The sequence below is a fragment of the Motacilla alba genome, chromosome 2, assembly GCF_015832195.1.
Source record: "Motacilla alba alba isolate MOTALB_02 chromosome 2, Motacilla_alba_V1.0_pri, whole genome shotgun sequence".
In the NCBI taxonomy this organism is placed as follows: domain Eukaryota; kingdom Metazoa; phylum Chordata; class Aves; order Passeriformes; family Motacillidae; genus Motacilla; species Motacilla alba.
In genome coordinates this window covers 49,654,873-49,677,072 of record NC_052017.1, presented here as the reverse complement: position 1 = coordinate 49,677,072, position 22,200 = coordinate 49,654,873, and the positions used below count along the sequence as shown (strand labels likewise).

General features: G+C 35.0%; 1 protein-coding gene across 1 annotated transcript in view; it reads left to right on the top strand.

The window, feature by feature from the left end:
* The window catches only part of CNTNAP2 (contactin associated protein 2), a 1,019,478-nt gene that overhangs the window by 705,142 nt on the left and 292,136 nt on the right, over positions 1–22,200 (top strand). Inside the window, exon 13 of the mRNA XM_038163912.1 lies at positions 7,417–7,617. Within this exon, the coding sequence (XP_038019840.1) occupies positions 7,417–7,617 (201 nt within the window). The remainder of the gene's footprint in view (positions 1–7,416; positions 7,618–22,200) is intronic.

The following is a 22,200-nucleotide window of genomic DNA, read 5'->3' as shown; positions in this document are numbered from 1 at the left end:
ATTCTAGGAAGACTTGTTTGGGATCATAGCTAAAGGATTGTGCTGTGTTGCTCTATAAAAGAAAACATCAAGCAGTAGTTGATTTTTTTTTTATGTGCATATGCTCCTATGATATGCTAGAATGAACTGAAAGATGCTTTAATGGAGACATATTCAATCTCTCTGTTTGTATAGTACTTGTTTATATATAAGGTTGTGCCTCAGAAAGTAGAATCAGTTGTTGATTCTTCAGTTATTGAACTGTTAAAAAAGTTTTCAGCCTGTGCCCATATTCTGCTCACTGTGTTGAAAACAACCACACTGTTAATTCTTTTATGTCCTTTGTTCTTGACTTTATTGTTCCTTAATCTAAACTGAACTGCATTTGCCATCTGTTAGACCAGGCACTTAAATGATCCGAGTCCCCCTTCATATGGCTATACTGTATCTCATTATTTATTGTTCCTTTCAATAGGGTTTTTTTTAAACTCATGCCTCTAATAACACCCATAGGAGGTAATTTCTGACATGAGGGCCCAGATCAGATTTAAGTTTTTATCCCCAGGCATTGTTTTTCAGTATAACAATATCTGTTGTTCCCGTCTTTTTTCTTTGAAGGCACGAGTGATCTCTATTCTGTTTCTCAAGGTAGTCTTGTCATAAGCTTTTCACATACAACTGTGTTGAATAGTTCAAAATCATCTCTGGTAATCCAGAAAATCCATCCTCTACTTGCTACTTCACTAGTGTCCCTTGAGATTTCTAACAAGTTTCATTGGAACAGCCATTTCATTGTCACTTCTCTGGAAACTTTTGGTTCCCTGAAAATTGTATTTTGGTCACTTCTTTCCACTCTATTTTGTAAAGTATATGAATTTATCTGTTGTATATAAATTATTGGAAAATTATATCATTTAATATCACTGTAAGTTCACAAAATAAACAATATTTTCTCTTTCCTGAGCTGTTATGAAAGAGAGTATGTAAATACAAGGGAAGCGTATTGCCTCACAGGACACTATCATAAGTAAAAAAGAACATAAGAGTCTCAGTTAAATTTGAAGATTCATTATTATCTTGATCAAGAAACAATGGAAAGAAGGAATGAAAGGAGTAGACATTGAAAATGAGTGCAGGAATGGCTCAATTACATTTTTGGATTGCTTCTATTCCCCACCTAAATAGATTAAGAAACTGACTGGCTTTGCTTTCTATAGAATCCAGTTCATAAGAACACTCTTCAATTACTGTTCTTTTTTTTCTGAATATTGGATTTCTCTGTCTAAACCCCATTTTCTACATCAGTAAGATGATAGCAGTTCATATCACCAGAGTAACTGCACTGCAAAATTGACATTTGCAAATTTCAGGCGAGATTGTCAAAGCACTCATTAACTTCAAACGAATATATATTTTTCATTTTTATAAACTCAAATGTGGCTCCTTTGAAGTCCATAGCAGAATTAGTTTTAAATTGCTATGTATAGGTTTGAGCTTTTATATATAAACACACAGCAAGAGAAATATAAAAGGATGGAGAAGAGGATGTGGCCTGCTGTAATTTTTTCCACATCAGTTGTGTACATCAGGTCTTGTGTCTACAACACTGTTGTAAAAAAGTGCTTAGTTTGTTCACATTGTTAATGACCGTTCTGTTACCATCCCACACAATTTAACAATACCAAGCAGGCTCTTATCAGAAAATAAAATTACAGACCTTATAATATGAGGTGATTACAATTGTAATTTTTGTTCTCCCTAGAAGGCAGTTCACTTTTAAATGGTTATCCTGTCTAGTTTCTTGAGTGATTTGTAGTGTAGCATATTGTAGAACATTCTGCAGTAAACTATTTGTCGAGACAAAAGCACCAATGATGGCAAAAATCAGGATGTCTAGTAAAGAACTACCTCCAGGCTTTTATATGTTCACAAATTCTCAATGTCATCTTCTCCAAGTTTGAACCAGGAACCAAGGTGTTCATACATCAGCCAAATTTTAGGTCAGGAAACAGCATCCATCAAAACACCCACCACAGATATACTGAGGGAGAGGAGAGAGAGAGCAGATAATCTTTCCTGAGAAATTAAACTGGTTTCTGATTTCTTAAAAATACCTAATAAAATAATATCTTAAGCACATAAGTCTATTAATTTTAAAAAATGGTAAAACTCTAATAGCAATACATATAACTGTAGATTAAAATTAAAAGGGAAAAACGTATCCATTGCTGTGCAATAGAAGCAGTATGTTTTCTGAAATTCATTTTTCAAACTTATTATCAGTAATTATCATTACAAAAGGTTATATTTTTTTTTGTGAGAAGCAAGCCTTCTTGCTTAACTAAGCACCAAGCAAATGAGTGAAGAACGTTCAGTAATTGCAGGAACTGACTATCTGCAAGACTCAAAAGTGAAATGATAAATATCATCACAACATCACGAAATACAATGAATATTAAGTGTGAAAAATCACTTATGTTAATATTTGATTTGATCACTTGAATAGCTGGTGAACAAGGAAATTTTTAACTTCATTTGTCTTTTTATTAGTGAACCATTACTAATACTTATTGATTATTTTATTAGCCACCTACTTCACTTTTTATTGGAAAAAGGAGTAGTGAGTGGGTAGAACTGTAGGTCAGTCATTGCCACTGAAAAGTATTTTCAGCAAAATAAATTATGTCACTTTATTGTCATTTTAAGGAAACTAGTGGTCATTTCCTTTCTTAAAAATTATTCTTAAATTAAGGAACTTAATCTTACTATAATATATATCTGTTAGAGAACAGTTTCAGCAAAGTGTAATGTACAGACTAAATTACAGGGAACCTATTTTCTCTATAATTGCATCAAATGTATCAGCAGTTTGGATCTAATTAGATTGTTCTTAGTGAAAACCATTATGAATTCTATTAAGAATCTATGGTTACTGGCTTTTGGCATTCTATTCAAAGCAAATTATGCTTCATCTTTACTGCTAAAAACAAAATAATGGAAGAACCCCCTATTTTTTTTTCCTGTGCAACTGCAACACGAAAAAAAAATAACCTCTAAGATATGCGTTTGAATGAAGAGGTGGTCATCCTGGAGGTCCTTATTTTCCTGAAGTGTAAGCGATTAGCTGGTGCTGGTGTTCTGTCCTCCAGTGGGAAAGCTAGAATCAGCCTGGTAAATCCAGTTAGGAGCTCATATACTTCCATGTGCAGGGGAAGTGCATTTTGGTGATGCCTAAGTCATACGCTTAGCCGTGGTTGACAAATTGTCTCTAAATACTTGTGGTTAGCAATAGCCATGTGCCAGGTGTTCTTTAAATAACTGCTTGTGTATTAGGGGAATACTCATTCCAGTATTGTGGTGACAGGTATTGCCAGGAATATGTATCAAATTGCTGTTAACTAGGACAGATTTCTCACTTCTGCGTATCTTAAATGGGACTTCTGTGTACTACTGACAGAAAATAAGGATATATTGACTATGAGTACCATATCCTGTTCTCAGCTACACGGGGACAATGCCATAAATAGTGAAGATACAGATATTTGAGATAGTGTGAGCTATCTGCATTACCTTTTCTGTAACGGAAGGTGACTGCAAGCAAGGTACTGATTCCATCTCTCTCAAGAATGGTCTCAAGAAATAAGGAGTTTCTGAGAAACTGAAAACATGAGTGAAGATATTTGCCTTATCTTCAAGTTATCTTTCCATGATTTCCATGGGAAGTATAAACACATGAACAAATTTTTAAGACTGAAAGTCAAAAAAGCAGTTTGTAATCAGCACTCAGTAGATAAGTTTGAGATTTCTGCCTGGCATCTATCTCCTTTGAGTCTTTTCAGACACCTTGAAGCCAGCCCCACAAATATATAACTATATGTATTCAGGAATCTGCATTTGGTGTGGAGGTGAGATGGATTTTTGTCTGTGACCACATTACCCTGTTAATGTGTTTTCCCAGCCCAGGAAAGGCCCTACCATTCCATACAGTTTTGGTCCTTATATCATGGCAGTGCTTTACACTTAGATCAGGAAAATCTGCAAAGAGCATGAAATCCCTTACCCAGAGAAGAAGCTGCCTTCCTGTACACCAGCTGCAACTTCTGCTCCACACTCTCTCTGTGCCTGACCTGCAGGCACAGATGCTTCAGCTTGTGAATGTGATGCTTCAGCTTGTGAATGTGTTCAAGACAGCATGCTGAATGTGTTCATGGGTCATTTGAGCCAGACTATTAAAAAATTAGTTGCAAGTGAAATAAGATCTAGGTTTATTTTCAGTATCTGACCAGATGTATCCTAATCAATCTCATCATCTTTTAGACAGCAGGAAGAGATTGACTTGTTTTTCTGTAAAAGATTATTGACTTTATACACATATATTTGGATATTGATAAAGATCTATTGCAAGATGCAACAAGCACTTAACTTAGTCACACTTGTATTTTGACAGAAAGGTCCTGAAGTTGTTCAGAGGATGCATTTGACTGACAGGAATATGTTTATATCGTCCTTAGTACAATGTGCCACAGTAAAGATTAAAGTTCCTAACTTGGAGGGGGGCTCTATATTGGCTAGAATCTGCTATCCATAGGAAAATTCCTTCTCATAGTGCCTAACACAATTCCTATTGCTAGTCACATTCTGTACCTTCTTAGTGGCTAGTCTAGGAGTCTTAGCTGGATCAAAAATTCAATATGAGGCTCTAACTGTCCTAGAACATTCCTTACTGACACTTTTGTGTTCTTACATGTACAATGTCTTCTGCCACAAGTGAGAGGTTTTTGTCAGTGAATGCATAAACTATCTCAATCCTTTCTTGAAAATGAATTTGCAGTAAACTTCCATACCAGGCTCTTAACAAAACTGGATTATAGTCTCTATATAATTTAACAGATGACAAATAAAAATTTTTTATTAGTACTTGGGAGCAGGATTCCTTTCTCCTGATTTTTTAATGTCTTTTTCTCAATGCAAGAATATCGCTGTGTTTTACAAAGAGCTTTGGACTAAGGATATGAATATTAAAATTATAACCATCTTGCATCACATGCTGAATTTCATCTCATTTGGCTAGTCATGTGTACAACCTGCGGAGGATTTGTCTGCTTTGCTTACCTTATCTCTGAACACTTGATTAGAAAGACTTAACACCATATCAGTTGCAAACACATGGGTCCACATGATCCCAATATAATCCAAAATAGCCTGACACTATGCAGTAAAAATTAAGACTGGAAAATAAGGAAGAGTACAGAATCCTGGAGATAAGGATAATCATAATGTGGAGAGATATCTTTACTCTGGGTCGTACCAAAACTCATCAGTGGATGTGAGCACATTCCTGTGAACTTGGTGAAGTGCTGAAACACTTTTGAATGTGTGTTAGTTTGGCAAAGTGTGTCCATGTAGTTGAAATTTTGAAGTGCAGGCCACAAGTTTTAGAATTACTGAGATTTGCATTAACAGGCAAGAGATTTACATAGAAGAATTGAAAACATACTGCAATGCACTACACTTTATGGGTTTTATTGCTGTAAGGCGCATCTGTCAGGTGAATTAGTATACTTAGAAAATGCCAGGTGATCTCCCTGGAGAGTCTGTTTTTGTGATAAATACAGCAAAGTTAGCAGCATGGGTGTGCTTCATTTCTGCATCTCTGAAGGACAACTGTGGTCAGTGGTGTTGCTTGACAGAACAGCTGGGGCAAAGGCCTGACTCATTTGGGAATCTGGGCTTTCCCACAAGCCAGTTTAAGGCACCAGAGTAGATTCCTAGTGAGGTTTTTAAGGTTCTCCATTTTTTATTCCAAGACAGATTTCTTTGACTTTGCCCTCAGGGATAGAAATATATAAGGCAGAAGAATTAAAAGAAAAACAGAAAAACAACTTTAAATGTGAAAGAACCTGACATGACAAATATTACTGACAAAATCTGATTCACTTCTAGGAAGTTTTGTGGTGATGTGTTTCAGGTTAACATCTAGAGAAAAGAGAATTTTCTGTGGTTTGTTTACAGAGGATAATTGACTTATTTCAGCCCTTGTCTATGTGAGATGCACAATATGAGTAGTACATATCAGCTGAGATAGTGGATTTTTAGAGTGGTACCTAGCCAACCTAAATTTTAAAAATTCTTCACACCTAAGTGATAGAATAGCATTCTTACAGGAAGACAGTATCAATAATATTGACCGAATCTTCATAGTTTTCATTCTGAAGCCCTATATTACTCAGATGATATTTTTTCATTTTGGTTCAGTGGAATGTCCCTCTAAGAAAAATAAATGGTTGGTCTATAACAGCAAAGTTTCTGTGCCTTGTCTTTGTTTCCTTTCTAAACTCCCTTCCAACTTCAACAAATCTTGCTATAAAAGGAGTGTGGAATGTGCTGTTTCATTATTATAATACCTCATCTTAAATCTTCTCTGGTAACTACTGACCAATGGTTCACAGTAACACTTCTAGTGACTTGCTGTTCAGTAGTTTAGAGAAATATGATAATTACAGACATTGTTCTGGGCTGGATATAGCACAGTTTTTGTATGACCCTGCAAAAAGAGTTTGTTGCAGGTGTTAAGATTTGGCTAATATTGCTTTATTTCTTATCAAAAAATGTGAAGTTGTCTTTCCTCCTTCTTTGTGACTTTCCACAACTAAACAAAAGATTTTGTATTTCCATTCTACTTTGTTTAGTTCCTATGTTGCTATCTATATCATAACCATAATTAGTAAAGTTATACGGTGCTGCTGTTTTAAAATATTTAAGTCTCAATAAGAAGCAATTTTATTTTACCCTAGAACAAATCCTGGGTAAAAAATGTGGAAAAAATTGCAGTGTTAATTGCTAAATGTGTAAACACATGAGAATTTGGTGCATCCTCATTGTTACTTTACTACTACTTTACTAAAGCAGTGCTGCTTTGAGAATTTGGTGCATCCTCATTGTTACTTTACTACTACTTTACTAAAGCAGTGCTGCTTTGAGAATTTGGTGCATCCTCATTGTTACTTTACTACTACTTTACTAAAGCAGTGCTGCTCTCCAGCCCACAGCAATTTACCATGCACAGAGAATGTTCTTCACATAAAGGCTTTGAATCTCTAGGACATCAGCCTTCTGCCTTTCTAACCAAACTTAATCCTTATTAGTTCCATATGTAACTATAAGCTCCAGTTGTTTAAGGAAGACTTCTCACATGGTATATTTGGTATCTTTTCATAAAGGTGATAAGAGTTTCTTCCCTTCACCAGTTCATAGTTGGAACTATGCTGTCACATGATGACCTTTCATGTGCAGTGCCCTCCTTCCCCACTACCAAATATCAACAAATATCTAACAGAGCAGTTTTATCTTTTCTCAAAGGCCTAGATTTATTTGAACTCAGTTCCTCTGTCTGTCTCTTACCAGTTCTTGTCTTGTCTTTCTTGCCCTCTCTTTCAGAGGATAAAGTATGGACAACTGTGTACCATGATCTGCAAATGCAGACTTCTGTGGGAGGCAACAGCCCAGAGAAGTTATCTGTGCTGCAGCTTAACTACAGTGCGACAATGGACCAGATTTCTGCCATTACCAGTAGTGCTGAATACTGTGAGCAGTTTATCTCCTATTCTTGCAAAATGTCCCGGCTGCTGAATACACCAGGTAGGCTGAGAATGGGATATCCATTAAATACAGTGTTAAAGAGCTTTAGCTCAACCATTTAACAGGTATTGCTGGTAGGTAAGTCCATTCATCGAACATACTTCTTTGTTCTCCTTTGTTAAAGTTGACAAAGAGGGTGAAAATACAGAAGACATTATTTTCTTAAGAAAATTTGTCTGTTTGTTCCCTACTAAAATGATTGGTATTGCACTAAGTGTATGTGTGTTCTCTCAGATCTGTTGCTCCTTAAAGCAGGTGGCATTCAGTAAACACAGTAACTTTTAAAGTTTAATCAATAGAGGCATTGAAAAATTGCTTTGAACTTTATCCTGGTTTTCTGGTTGTCAGCTTTCATATGCTACAGTCAACAAGGACACTGGTTGAATGAAGGTTAGAATTTTTCCACTAACACTTCTGAAACAGTTTCTTAAATGCAGAGCATTTGTGGATAATCAGATGCCTTATACATTGTAGAGAATCGCATGGTCAGTAATGAAATTGTGTGAGGAATTATATGCTATTACCTACAAATAGATTAAGTATAAGATTCTTCTTTTGCTGTGGAGTTTTACTGGAGAAGAGACACATTCTATATGTGCCTCCTCGACAAATGTTACCTGTAACCAATAAAGACAAAAGTATTAGTTGTTCCAGAATTAGCACACAAAGAAGGAATTGTGTTTTAAAAGCTATATTAATATGGAGCAAGTACTTTATATATGCTCTAATTGTGTATGATAGATTTTGATGTTGAATAAATCTTAATGGTTCTAAGGGAAAATTGGTTTAAAAGTGGAAACATATAACACATTTTTGTGATTGTGAACTGAGTTCATTGTGATAAGAGCAATTCAAATGCATTTCAGATTAATTTAGTGGCTGCATGCTTATAGTGTTATACTTTAGCTTGCTTTCCCTCATAATTTTTTTTAATATTTTCTTATGGTGCTATAGATAAGTATTCATTTGGAATGCATGTGTATCTTATTCCTATTTCCATAAGCATTCCATTAGTTAATAGACACTGTAATGCTTGTTACTCCAGTCCATCCTCCCTGCTGTTTTTTAACTATTTCTAAGGCATGGTTTGTCTCTGTTGCTGTTATTTTGTTTAATTTAGCGTAGCACAGAGACCCTGCAATGTGGAAAATTATTTCTTCCTTCTTGAGCCTTAATGCACAGGATCCTGAATCATGTTCATAACTAGAGGTGTTCTGATTGGATTCTGCTGATGGATACAAGCTCCCTGCTTGCATATGCTTCAGAAAAGTTGTATATGAATGCAGCTTTGGCAGGTATTTAGAAGGCAAATTTATTTGGTAATAGAGCTGGAGATATTGTGCTTAGAGAGCTCTTCATTTCCACAGAGTACAGTGTTAGATTCTTCTTCTGGATATGTATAAGACTATTATTTCAATTTATACTTGTAAATATATGTTTATATTATGATAAATATATGCTATAATTGCAGGTGTTTACCCTAGCTTCTAGATTCAAAGGACAATTAAGCAGCACACAAAATAATAACTTGCTGATTTTTTTTTAAGTAACAAGCAGTTCCAAATACTTACATTTTTAGGGTTCTTGGAAAATTTTGAGCATACTTTGCAGGTATCTCCTTCTTCGTGTTTTCACCTTTTATATGGAAAAATAATTTCTCTTAGAAATTCTTCATAAGATTTTTTTTTTGGTCTGCAAAGTGAGTTTCAACAGATTTTCTATAATATGGGTTAGGTTTTTTTTTCCTTCTAAGCAAGAGAAAGAAGCAACAAAGATTATTTTTACCTAGACATTAACAAAAAATCACACTGCAGTGTTTGTATAATACCTGTAGTGGTTTGTACATATAGAACAACAGTAATTGTGTGTTAGTTGGAAAGAGGCCGATACATTTTCTTTCTGTGGGTTCTTGGCTTCAGTGTATGGTTTCTAAACTAAGGAAATAATTTTTCATACCTTCCTCTGTTCTGGAGGATTGCCATATTTGCTGAATATATTATGACACCCTATTCATCTCACAGCACACCTCAAAGCACTCATGTGGCATCTTCCACCACTGAGCTTTGTATATAAATCATTGCAGTGCAGTTCCCACAAAAATAAATGAAAAAAAAAAAGAAAAAAGAAGAAGAAGAAAAAAGAAGAAAAAAGGTTTTGTATTTCTCAGGAATGCTGGTGGTATTGCAGCCAATAGTAAAACCTCTGTTAGCATCATGGGATCAGGATAGTGTTTGTGGCCTTGACCTTTACACATACACATATCAAATGTTTAAGAACCACTTAGGATAGAAAGGTCCTTTTCTTTTAAAGTGGGTCAAAGAGAACTGAGAAAACGGAGAAGATAGTTAGGCAATTCAACTTTTTCACTTTTTATCTCTTGTGAATCCTGCCACTTTACAACATGGTTCCTTCCCAGGGAGAAATTGATCAGTTAACATATTTAAATAAATTAGGACTCCAGCTGTTTATTGATCTAATAATGACAGGTAATTATTAGCTGGAAGTGGACTACAGCTTTTGCTGCTTATTGCTGTGGTGCTTCCTGATAAGGTAGAGATTTATAAAATTCCACTGATTCTGCTGCTAATAAAAGCTTAAATAACATTTTTGGTATGAAACAGAAACTACATCAATATTCTGTGTTTGAGCAAAACCTTCATATTAATAAGCCTGTTTTGTTGTGAGGATTTTTTTTAGCTGCAGGCACAGCACTCAAATTCTCATTGTGATTTCAGAGGATATATGAAAATTAGTTTGTACAAACTAAGAATTCTCATTCTTCTAAGTTTTAGACTTAAAGACTTTATTCTTTCATGTCCCTGTCTTCTTTTCTTAATAATGAGTTTTCATCCAAGCAAAGTAACATATACATCCTAGCAAACAGTTTAAAATCATTGCTGACAAGAGGGATTGGGTGTGATTTTACAGGTAATAATGCCACTGCCTTTCTACTTAGTCTGAGGGAAGATAATAATAAGTTCCATGTAAATGAAGTCATAAGTGACTTCTGAAAACATACCTAGGGATCTCATAGGGCTGTAGGATAATTCAGGTTTGAAGGTACTGCAGAAGGTCATCTGGTTCAATTTTCTGCTCAAAGCTGAAGTCCTTGTCTAGTAATCAGCAAAGGCTATCTGAAAATGCAATTTTCTTTTTTTCTGTTTTGGCTTTGGGGTTTTTTGTTTTGAATTTGCAGCCCAATATGTTATGAATTATGTTCAAACCAAGGGGTCTGTTTCAAAGCCTGACTAAAGATTATCTAAAAAGCAAAATTAGTCAAGATGACTTGGTGACTTTCTTAAGGAAGTACAAAACCAGACACCTCTGCTGAAAAAAGCACTTCTGTTATCACAAGAAACAGAAAAATTATGGGTACACCATAAATTTCTGAGGAAACTGCTTTCAAGCAGGGATCCTGCAGTGGCAGCAGTTGTCTCACAGCCTTTATGCTCCTGAATTTGATACAGATTTGCTCTGACTGTTGCAGGTTTTGGGGATTTTTTGGTTTTGGTTTTTTGTATCAGCGTGAGGTTGATGCTTTTTATTGTCTTTTTAGATATGCTTTTTTAGAATAGTAATTCCTTTATGAGTATGCAGTTATTACCATGAAAGAGGCTTAATCTTGGCAATTCAAGTAACTGTGGCAGTTAATAAATGAATGAAATAGTAAGTCCATGGATCATAATTGCAATGTAATAACATAAATATATGTAAATTTGGAAAAAAAATAAAGTGTAGATTTTTGGGTGTTGTTTTTCTCCTTTACAGTTGCATTTGTCATATCCTCTTTTCTGCTTGTTCCCTTGGAAACATCCATTTTGAGAGGATAATAACATGTTTAGTACTGAGGACATGCAGAAAGCTGTCTGGTTTTGGGGTTCTTGATGCCCATATACTTTCCAGTTGATTTGGGAGGTGATAGGACAGTTCCCTTATTTGCAAAGAGGAGCCTGGGGGTGGAAGAAAGTCCTTTTGTGCCCAATGGTTAACAAGGGGTAAAAAAGCAGTGCAGCATTTGGTATCAATTTGCTTTTATGGAAAGAAGCTTCCCTTCTTTGCTGTAGAAGCAAAATTATACAGAGAGCAGTAATATGATATGCTCATAGAATGCAAAGTGTTAGTTAATAAAATTGTACATCTTCGTCCACTCTTTTCATGGGACTTCCTAATAATACCCACTTGTGACTTTCTTGGTATGAAATTTTCCATGAGCCACTGATCTTTGCCTGGGAAGAGGGGAGGGAAAAGCATGCTGATTCTGCCATCCTTCCTCTCACCCTGGAAATGAAACCCTGAAGGGAGAAGGGCTGCTGCATTCACAGTAGCTGTGTCTGCCATTTCCCAGAGCTATAGGAATGGTAACAAATAATCAGAGAGTGGGAGCTAAAAGCATAGATACAGAGAACAGAGCAAGATCTGTTGGTGTTTTGTTCCAATTTTTATTCCTATTCACTGTGCCTGCAGGCAGCATATGAAAAACATATAGCAGAGTTATTGCAGTACATGAATTACTGTTTCAAGCCTGTTTGTCTCCAGAGGAAATGAGACAATAGCTTCATGAATTTAGGAGCTAAACAGGTGAAATAGAAAACTTAATTTGATGTTTGCTTGTTTCAGTTACAATAAGCAATCATAGTACCAGTAGGAAGTAAGATTTATGCGTAGACTGAGATAAAAACAAAGTTTAAAATTGCAATATGCTATTTTTTCTCAGTATCTATTCAAATCAGAACTTAATGAACTTATGAACTTTGCCATCACTACCCATTAACTCATCTAGAGTGCTAGTTGCAGATATAATTCCTGCTTAACAAGAGTTTTTGAAAAAGAATGTGAGGGAGGAATGGGATTTTTGCAGTATTACAGTGATGAATGGAAGTCTCTCTAAAACTTGCTCTGGCTTCATCATTCTGTTTTCAATCTTCTTCCAGAAAACATGCCCCTAAGCTGTCATGTATCTCGTCCAGCCTTAATAATATTGATTGACCCTTTCTTCTCAATGTTCTAGAAAAGCTGATTTCAACTTCCAGTGATTTTTAAAGCACAAGGATAGCAGGAATAATAACCTTGCTCCACTCTGATCTACATGCTCTTGTCCTAGAAGTGGAAACCATTAGCTTTTGGGGATTTCTTTTTTCCATTAGTCTTTGTTGTGCTTCCATGCAGCAGAAGCACAAAATAATTCATATTCTAAATATTTCTCATGAAATACACATCAGTCCTCTTAGGTAAATAGTAGACAAATTATTATCTTGAGGTCATTTTTTTTCCAGTTAGTTGTTAATACACCCCTCTCTATTTAGCTCTGCCCCTTTGCTTGTCTCTTACCAATTTCTTTGAGGTTTTTTGATGTTGTATTCACTGAGTCTCCTAATTTTACACAATCTTCATCATTCCTTTATCTGGTGAACCATTTCTGCTAATTTTCCAAGTTTTCATTGCTGTTCTATAGGAATTAGATTTAATCCAGTATCACATAAGTGATATTGGAAAAGGGTGCATGTTGCACACCCTTGTTTGATGTTTGTTAGAAATAGCAGTAGCTGATAAGAGCCTTGTGAATATTAGAAACCCTCTATGGAAATCGTAACTGCAGAGCAGTGAACTCTAGTTTGTTGTTTTTTTCCTATGCCTTTTAAAGAAAAAGTTATGCATATGAGTTTTAACTTTGCAACTCTAGCAGAATGTTCCAAACCAATTTCTCATACCTTCTCTCTATGTGAATGTGATCTATCTATTTTGGGAAAAGATTTCTTATTTTTATTTCTTAAAATAAAGTTAGAGGAAGTAATTAATTTCCCCCCTGCTTTTATTGTATTATGTTTTATAAAAGTTGTTTGGAACTCTTCATGGGTAATGTTTTCACAGAAATGATCACAGACACTGCTTCTTCACAAACCCAGGTTGTTTTGGGGAAAAGTTGTCCCTCCTGGTGAATGACCAAAATGGATTAGTTTATTAATTTCTCAGACAAAATGGATCTGGGTGGAGCATCACTGTGTGTCTTGTAAAGAATTTCTCTTTACCCATATCCTAAATGTATTTCCAGTCCACTGAGTATGTTTTTCCTGTGAAAATATGCATTAAAAATATCCAGTGTTTCTTTCTTCACTCCCATCCCTGAGATGAATGTGACAGAAGGAACTGTATGAATAATCCAGCTATGTAAACACAGTTAAAATGGCATTTTTCAAGTGCATAAAACAGAGCTCCATTCCCTATTGTGTTATGATCTTCTCTTGGTCTTTTCTTCATTAAATGCCCTGTGTTTTGCATCATAAGATAAACAGGGTTCAACTATTATTAAAACATTGCCTGTCCTGTTTTCATGGATGAGGCAGTACTGTTTGACTTCTTGAGGCTGGGGCTTTTACCTTTCTTCTGAAGGTTAGAGTTAGGCTTTCCTACATGCTACCCTGACAGCCTGGGGAATTGAGCTATAACTTGTGTATTTCGAAAGATTTCTACCCTCTTTAAACGGCCTACGCTCTTTAATCAGTTAATGTCTGGAACTGCTTTGTAACATTTTTTGTTGTTAGTAATGTCACCGGATCTCACCATTGATATCGTAGAGGCTTTTCCTAGCGAGTTCAGGTAAACCTCTGAAACACAGCAGAATGTGTACAAACAGAATATGGAGCATGGATATGGTGTGGTTATTAATATATGCGTGACTACTTGAGGTATGAACTCCCCCAGATACATCCTATTCCAAGAGTATTTTTTACTGTACTTTTTATGTATTTATGCTAGATGTTATTTATCAAATCAGTCTATTAAAATGTTTTTCTGGATTCTATCCGAAACAGAGTGCCTGAAATACTTTCCCCTTTTCACCTTGTGAGTAATTCCACATGCATTCTCTCTACTTTTTCATGTTTTCTTTGTAATGTACATTCTTTCCATGAATTGCCTCCAATGACTTCCTACACTTTCTGCATATATTTGTGAATGATAAAACAGTGCCTGGGTGTATATGAGGACAGCATTAGGGTTTACTAAAGCTTAAAGGGAGTGTGAGAAAAGTACAGCCTATTATAAAATCAGGTTCATGCAGCATTGTTGCTACTATAATCTGGGGGGAGGGGAGTTCATTGTCCTCTTGAACTTTTGTGCCTGTATGTGCCTGTTGCACATGCCATAGGTACCTGCAGATTTCTTGGTGGACATCTATATCCATACAGGTGTTTATATGAAAAGAGATGACCTCCTTATTTTTAGAAGTAATAACTTCAACAAGATCCTTTTCCGATACACCTTTTTAAATATTTTGTTATGTGAGATTACTCAATGTGAGAAGACAAAAAAGCTTAATTATCCTCTGATTTTCCATAAGATAGACACTTTACTGAAAAGACATATGGACAATAAATTCTGTTTTCAGGAAATTTGTGTTGCCAGCCAAAATGATTCATGATCACTTCCTAAGATTCTTAGAATAAGTGGGAAAGGTACTTCATTTGATTAATAGGATTTATTGATTAAAAAAATCAATAACAATATTTTCTGGAAAAGTGGATCTGCATATAAAAAAAAAAAAGAAAAAAAGATGAAAGGATGCTGGTGGAAATTAAACTTTGAATATGGGTATTTGTTGTCCAGTACAATGATAAAGATAGAGCTGCTAACAAGATGCAAAAGATTGAAATGTAGTCCAGCTTTTCAGAAGCAGCAGCTAAAGATTTGGAAGCAGTTACCAATTTAGCAGCTGAACTATAATCAGTTTCAGAAAGCAGCAGCAAGTTAGAGCTTGCTGCAGTCTCAGCTACCATAGAAAGGACCTATTTTTTTGGATGTGTACATTGCTTTGGAATACTTTGATAGTCAACATGGACTCTGTCAAACAAATATATTCTCCACAGCTAATAATGGGGTTTCACCCTCAGCATTTTAAGATCCTGTGCATTGACACGACAGCAAAAATGATGCTTTGTTTAAACTACAGATGTCTAATTAGATAGATGTTACTTATAGGATAGATCTTACTAATTCATTAACTCAAGATATATTCAATATCTGTCAAGCTATTTTTAAAATGACCTAGCACTTCTGTAGATTCATGGCTATAATGAGTGTATTGTATCAAGGTTGAATTGTATTCACAAAAAATATTTGTATTTTGGAACATTATGTATCATTTAAGGGAATCTTTTCTCCCATCACCTTAAGAATAAATAATCTGCTTTCTGCTAGCATTGGCCCACCCCAAAACTTCTTTTAACATTTTTTTCTCTTTTCACTACTCATTCCTCTTTGATGTCTCTTTCTGTCTCTACCTCTGATATTTGTAACATAATCTGATTTATTATACACTTTTGTAAAATCTTAATAGTATTTACTGTAGTGCTATGGTTGAATGACACAGGAGTAAGAGATCAAAGCTTCCCTTCTTTTTAATCATCTGTGCCCTATGGCATGGACTGTGTTTTTATCATTTTGGGGTTTTTTGCAAAACACTGTGTCAAGTAGCAAGAATGTTTGGAAGAGATACTAACCAATTTCTTTTTTGGAAAACCTGAAATTGCAAACTGGACAAAAAACATATCAAACACATAAGATAATCCATGTGTGATGATGCTCTTTGCCATTATGCCAATTTTTTCACCCACAAATAACAAAATCTCCAAGTATTTGGGATTTTTGATTTGTTTGAATTTGGTTTTGTTTGTTTAAAATTTTCTGTGCAGTGTCTTGGAATGCAGCAGTACTGAGGAACTGAGATGATTGCTGGCCACAGTTTAGTGCTCAGTGCAGATCAACCTTTACCATGCTAAGCAAAGGGCAAACTAATCTCACCGAACCAAAACATCTTGGCCCGTGCTCTGATTAATACTGGACCTTGATTTTTGGTCTAATGGCAAATTCTGTTGTTCACAATCATGTTCCAGCACAAGATTTAACTTTATTCAAGGTAGTGCAACCATATGAACAAATGCTCAGAGAAAGAGAAAAAAGGCTCGGTAGTTCTTTGAACATTGTGCTAGCTTCAATAATCTTTTCATTATATACCTATCCATCAAGAATTCACTGTCTATCTGTATTTTAAGAACAAGCACACAAAAAATTTCTTCTCAATTCACTGTATTAAAGGATCATTTTTCTCTGTCTCCCAAACTTTGTAATCCTTGCTAGGAGTTATGACTGAAGGATGATAATAGAATAGCTTCTCATCTTTGTAAATGACTGAAAAATATCTATGATTTCTTGCTAACAAAATCATGAATAAATAAGTTGAGCAGGATCAAAACAAATTTTAAAATTATTTCTGTCCTGCTTCAGGATATTCTTTGAGATTTCTCTCAGGTTAACTGCAACACTAATGGAAGAAACATGGACCTTACTAAATCCTATCTCCTGTATTAAGACTGATTATTACCAACAATTCACCAAACTAGGGTGGTGAGCATCTTCCTGCTGCTATTTTATTCCCAGTGCCTCTGTACATCATCAGTAATGTTGGTGGCATCTTCAAGTTGTCATTTTTCATGTTTATAAGTTTCCCTGCTCTCTTGTTAATTTTTAAAAGTGTTTTGATTCATAAAATATTTTGACTTCAAATAGAAGGAGTTCTCAAATATCAGGCATATGGCACTAGGTTTGATCTGTCTGTGAACTCAGCGAGAGTAACACTGACAGAAAGGAACATTTGCATTGCTTCTCAGAGCTTTGCTCTCCAAACACAGCCTGGATATGCCCTGAGCAGCCTGTACACCTTGTTTCCTGCCTGTCTGGATATCCTTCCAAGGCAAATCGGTGGGCATTGGTAGGCAGGAAGGCATAACAGTTATTATAGATTCTCTAATGAGAATTAAAAAGGGACAAAGTGGAAAAGCACTCCAGAAAGCACCTTTCCTTTACAGTCAGGGCTCCTGGACTAGCATGCCCTGGAGTGAGTACTCAGGCAGGACACTAGGTGCTCTTAGCTCTATTCAGCTCTGCTGAAGGGTAGTACAAGCCCTCTCTGAAGCCACAGATTTATTTGCATCGTGCAACAGGTTTGGCAGATAGCAAATGGCACACATGAGTGCCTTCTCTCTCTCTCATATGCACATGGCTTGGCATGATTCTTGGCAGAAGAGTAGATTTCACTTTGCAGAAGCTTTTATTAAATCACTTGCAGTCCTGCAAACTGAAGGAATAGCTTTGTTTCTTTCCAAGTCACAGAACATCTTGAGAGTGTATTCCTGGTATAATAATTTATCCAAGACAGCAAGTAGATCTTAGATCTGTATCAAAGAGCAAAATCTGTAATTAATAAGAAGATTCATGAATAAAGTTAAAGGGGAGTTACAGCAAGAAACTTTTCCTGTTCTCTCTATCTCTCTGGCTTTTAAATAATCCATTTTAGGGGATTATTCATTATTTAAAGAGAAACTTAAGAAATGGTAATGACTGCGATTACTGTAATTCTAGAAAAAGTAGGGCTCTGTTCTACTGTGTATTTTCTTATACAATGTGACAAAATCTAAAAAAAAAATGTATCAAACTTGATAATGCCAGTGATTGCCAGAGGGGATACCTCAACCTGCACGTCAATTCATAGGACTATAGAAATACACAATAATTGTCCAGAGTCTATGATTAAGAGTTTCATAATAAAATCCCAAATGGGAATCACCCAATATTCCTTCTATATTAATGAAGAAACTTGTAATATCTGTAATTATCTATAGCAAAAAAAATAACCTACAATAAAAATATGTCAAATTTAAATGTAGATTACAATCCTGGGATTATCAACATCACAAATTGCTGTTTGTTTCTGATGATGCAGTTTTACTGAAATACAGATATTAACAAAACCAGATCATTTTAGCATTGAAGGGAAATTATTTTTTGTTGCCATGTTGTGTGATTTTCTTTCTATAAACTTAATATATTTATTTGATGCTTTATCCCTCATAACTTGGTACTCTTTTTTACACGTACACTTTACATTTATTAGGATTTTCAAACAGTTTAGAATCCTATTTCTTTTATATTTCTTTTTTGGTAAAAGTTGTTCAAATATATCTAAGAGTTATCACTTCTTAGTATGTCAAAAGGTCAGGAATATTCAAAATAGTCACAATATACAGTCTAAATTTTCAACGTTAGATGAGCATTTTAATATTAACTTTGTAAAAAAAAAGTAAAACCTATATTAATGTATAGCTTCAATACTAATGTATAGCTTCAATACTGTGGAATTTGAAAGCTGCTTGGGAAGAGGTTGATAGTGCAATTTTTAGGAGATGATGGAGAATTCAAATCAGTGTGTATATAGTAGATGAAAGCTTTCTGGAAGCCAATGAAAATAAACTGAGGGGATCATTGTTGGCCCTAATTTCTTTGTTCTCAAATTGGAGTTAGTTTAATTGGAACTATTGTACTAATACTAGCTTGGCTTGGGGAAATTAAGATGAGTGTCATGGAAGGACTGAAGAAAGCATGGAGGTGGTGCAGAATAATAAAAATATGGAATATTAAAAACGGTTGGATAGCTTTGTGCAGTTGGAAAAATTCAACAGTACTTCCAAGTTCTGAGTTGAATAAAGTCACATCTAGTGTAACTTCCTTGAGGTCAGTAGAGTACTAAAAATTCAATTTGCCACACAAGCTCCTTTCAGGTTTTGAATAACTTTAATGGGATTTGCTGTGTTTTAAAAATGAAGCCTTTTGAGAATGCAGAGGAAGCTATAGGTCAAAAAATAACAAAATGGCTTTGAGTGTCTGGACATGTACTGGACAGTGAGGCAAAAACAGCTGCTGTTGCTTTCATTCAAAAACATTTTAGAACTCAGTGCTTTACAGTTTCACACAAAACATCACAGGATTTTTATGGTACATTAAATCCACATTTGCTTTCATGAACATAGGACTTTTAGAAATATGTCCTAATCTAAAGTGGCTTTGAAATTGAACTAGCCCCTTAAGGAACTATCAACTCTCGAGTTCTGCTTTTAGGATGCACTGAAAAATCTCTTCATAAGCTCTTGAAGTCAGTACACTTTTCACTCTCTGATATGAAATTATCTAAATAAGAGTTTAAAAGGGATCACAGTCCAAGAAGTTCCTTTCCTAGAATCTCCTTAGAAGATTCAACCAAGTGCATCTGATCAATTTAAGTATTAACTCTAATTTAAATATATGTTCCAATTTAATTCAAAACCTGCGATTGAAGAACATAAAGCAGCTGGAAGGTTTGCATCACAGGAGCTTTTAATAATTGAAAACTAGTATTTATAGAAAATTTTGAAAATATTGAAATGCAGAACTCTACAATCGGGTCTGACCATTTTGGATCCCACACAAAACAGAAGTGCTTGAAAATTGTGTTTGCTGTGTGGCTGCTCAGCTGTCAAGACAAAAAGAAAGTCTCAGTCTACTTCATCCTGGTCATATTCTGAATTTAATATAATCCTCACCTGGCACCTATCAGATGGCCAACAGTCTCCTACAGCAGCTGATATTGGGTTGTGTGAGCAATTTATTTTTGCTTGGCTGAATGTGGGGGAGAATAAGAAAAACAGAACAAATATTTTTTTAAACTCTAGTTTTAAAAGATCAGCTTCAGCAGGTCAAGTTATTATGTGATTTACATTTTACAACTAATCAATATAAATTCATACTCGCATTGTTGTTTTGAAAATATAAAACAGCAATTCAGCTTTTATGGGTTTTTTTTTTCTTCTATTGTCTTTGGTATAAACAGTGTACTAAGTTTGACAGTGAAGTTTCTTTAGCTAAAATCCATGTTTTCAGAAGGAAAAGATGTTTAGAAACCAAAATTTATTTGTTCCAAGTTGCAGCAGTCAGACCTGTGTTGAGTTTAGTGTATTTGCATACCTTGTACTTGATTTGTATTTATATGTACGATGGACAACCTTTATCAGAGTTATTAAAGAATCTAGCCATTTTTATTGTCATTTATTTTTATTAAGTTGATTGCCAGCTGAAATTACTACAGTTATATTTTATTATCTGATTTATGCAGGGTATTTCTGTCAATAAGACATACTGAACTGAACTGTGTTTCAGAGGAAAATAACTTCCTGTATTACACAACCACAACCATCCTCATCCTGCAGTCATCCAGAAGTACTGCTGTCATTTGATAAGGTTCTGGCTTTTTACACTAAGTAACAAAGTACAGATCTTGTTTATTTGGCAATTAATTGTCCTTTCATCAACTATAATGAGAACTTGATTGACTTTTAAGGACCAGGGACTAAATTTTGCTTGCAAATTATTTTTTAAATTTGGAAATGGAAGTGATTTCATATCCTACTATATGAAATAGGACTGAGAGGAAATCTGTTATTTTATTTGCTCTGATGTTTGGCAGATTTAGAAGAATATCTCTATAAACAAGAGGTAATATATTTCAATCTGGTCAGTACAATATTAAGTGTATGCTAGTTAAAATTATTCTTTCACACTACAAATATTTTGGTATTTGTGTTATAGTGTTTTTCCCTCCAATTTATTTATGGCATTTTTCTTGTTTACTGTTTGAATTTGCTGCTGGTCCAGAACCAGAGGTCAGCATACTTTGCCTGGAAAATGTTTTTTAAACAGTATTAAATATGGATATTTACATCAGGAATGACTCTACACAGCTAATTCCTCCATCCTGTCAGCTGTAAATAAGAACTGATATTAGGAAGGTGGCAATTTATGTTAATAATAGTGTGAAAAGCATCAGTACGATGCTCTCTATATGGGTTCATGAAAATGGTTGGTTGCTACTGAAGTGTGCATTAACATGGAGCACATCCTCAGGTAATTTATGGGAAAATTACAAGATATGAAATACTAAGTGAAGCGACGATCAGTGAGCAATATCATTGCCTCAGATCAGCACATGTTGGCAGAATGGTGTTTATCTCTTCTTTGCAAAAGGAAAAGGCATGCTGCACAAAGAAAAAGGAATTGTGATAGACATGACGGTGCTTAGAGACATAATTATGCTTTCCATAAGCGCTGCAAGTTTGGAGAATTATGTTTTTAAGGTACATTCAAAAAAAATCAATTAAGGGTTTGAAACCAGGAATAAAAATATGATGGGGAAAAGTAAATATTCATAGAATCATCATGTCTAAAAACTCTGGGGTAGAGGAAGAAAATGTGCAATGTGATTTTCAAGTTAAAAGTTGCTTGGAGAGTGGCTGGGCAGTGGTCTGCTTGAATGGGATCAGGAAGGATTTACTCTGCATATTTTTTTTTCTTTCTCTTTCCTTCACTAAGCATAGTGTTTACCTGCCCAGAAGGTGTTTGCCATCAGATTTGTCTGATTCTAGTATTCAAGCAGGTACTGATCTACTGGAGATGGAAAATAGCAATTACTCAAAACCAAGTACCCAGCTGAAGAATATATGTGCAGCAACAGCCACAACTGCAGCAAGTCATTACCCAGAAAATAATTTAAAATTATTAGTCAACCTGATAACCTTACAAAACACAATATTCTCCATTAATTTCCATATTTAATAACTTGCTAATGCCGTCATTATGAATTTTGAAAAAAATTATCTTCAGATGAACCATCCACTTTAATTAAACTCATACAGTACATGTCAGTTCTTCTGTCATCATAATTAG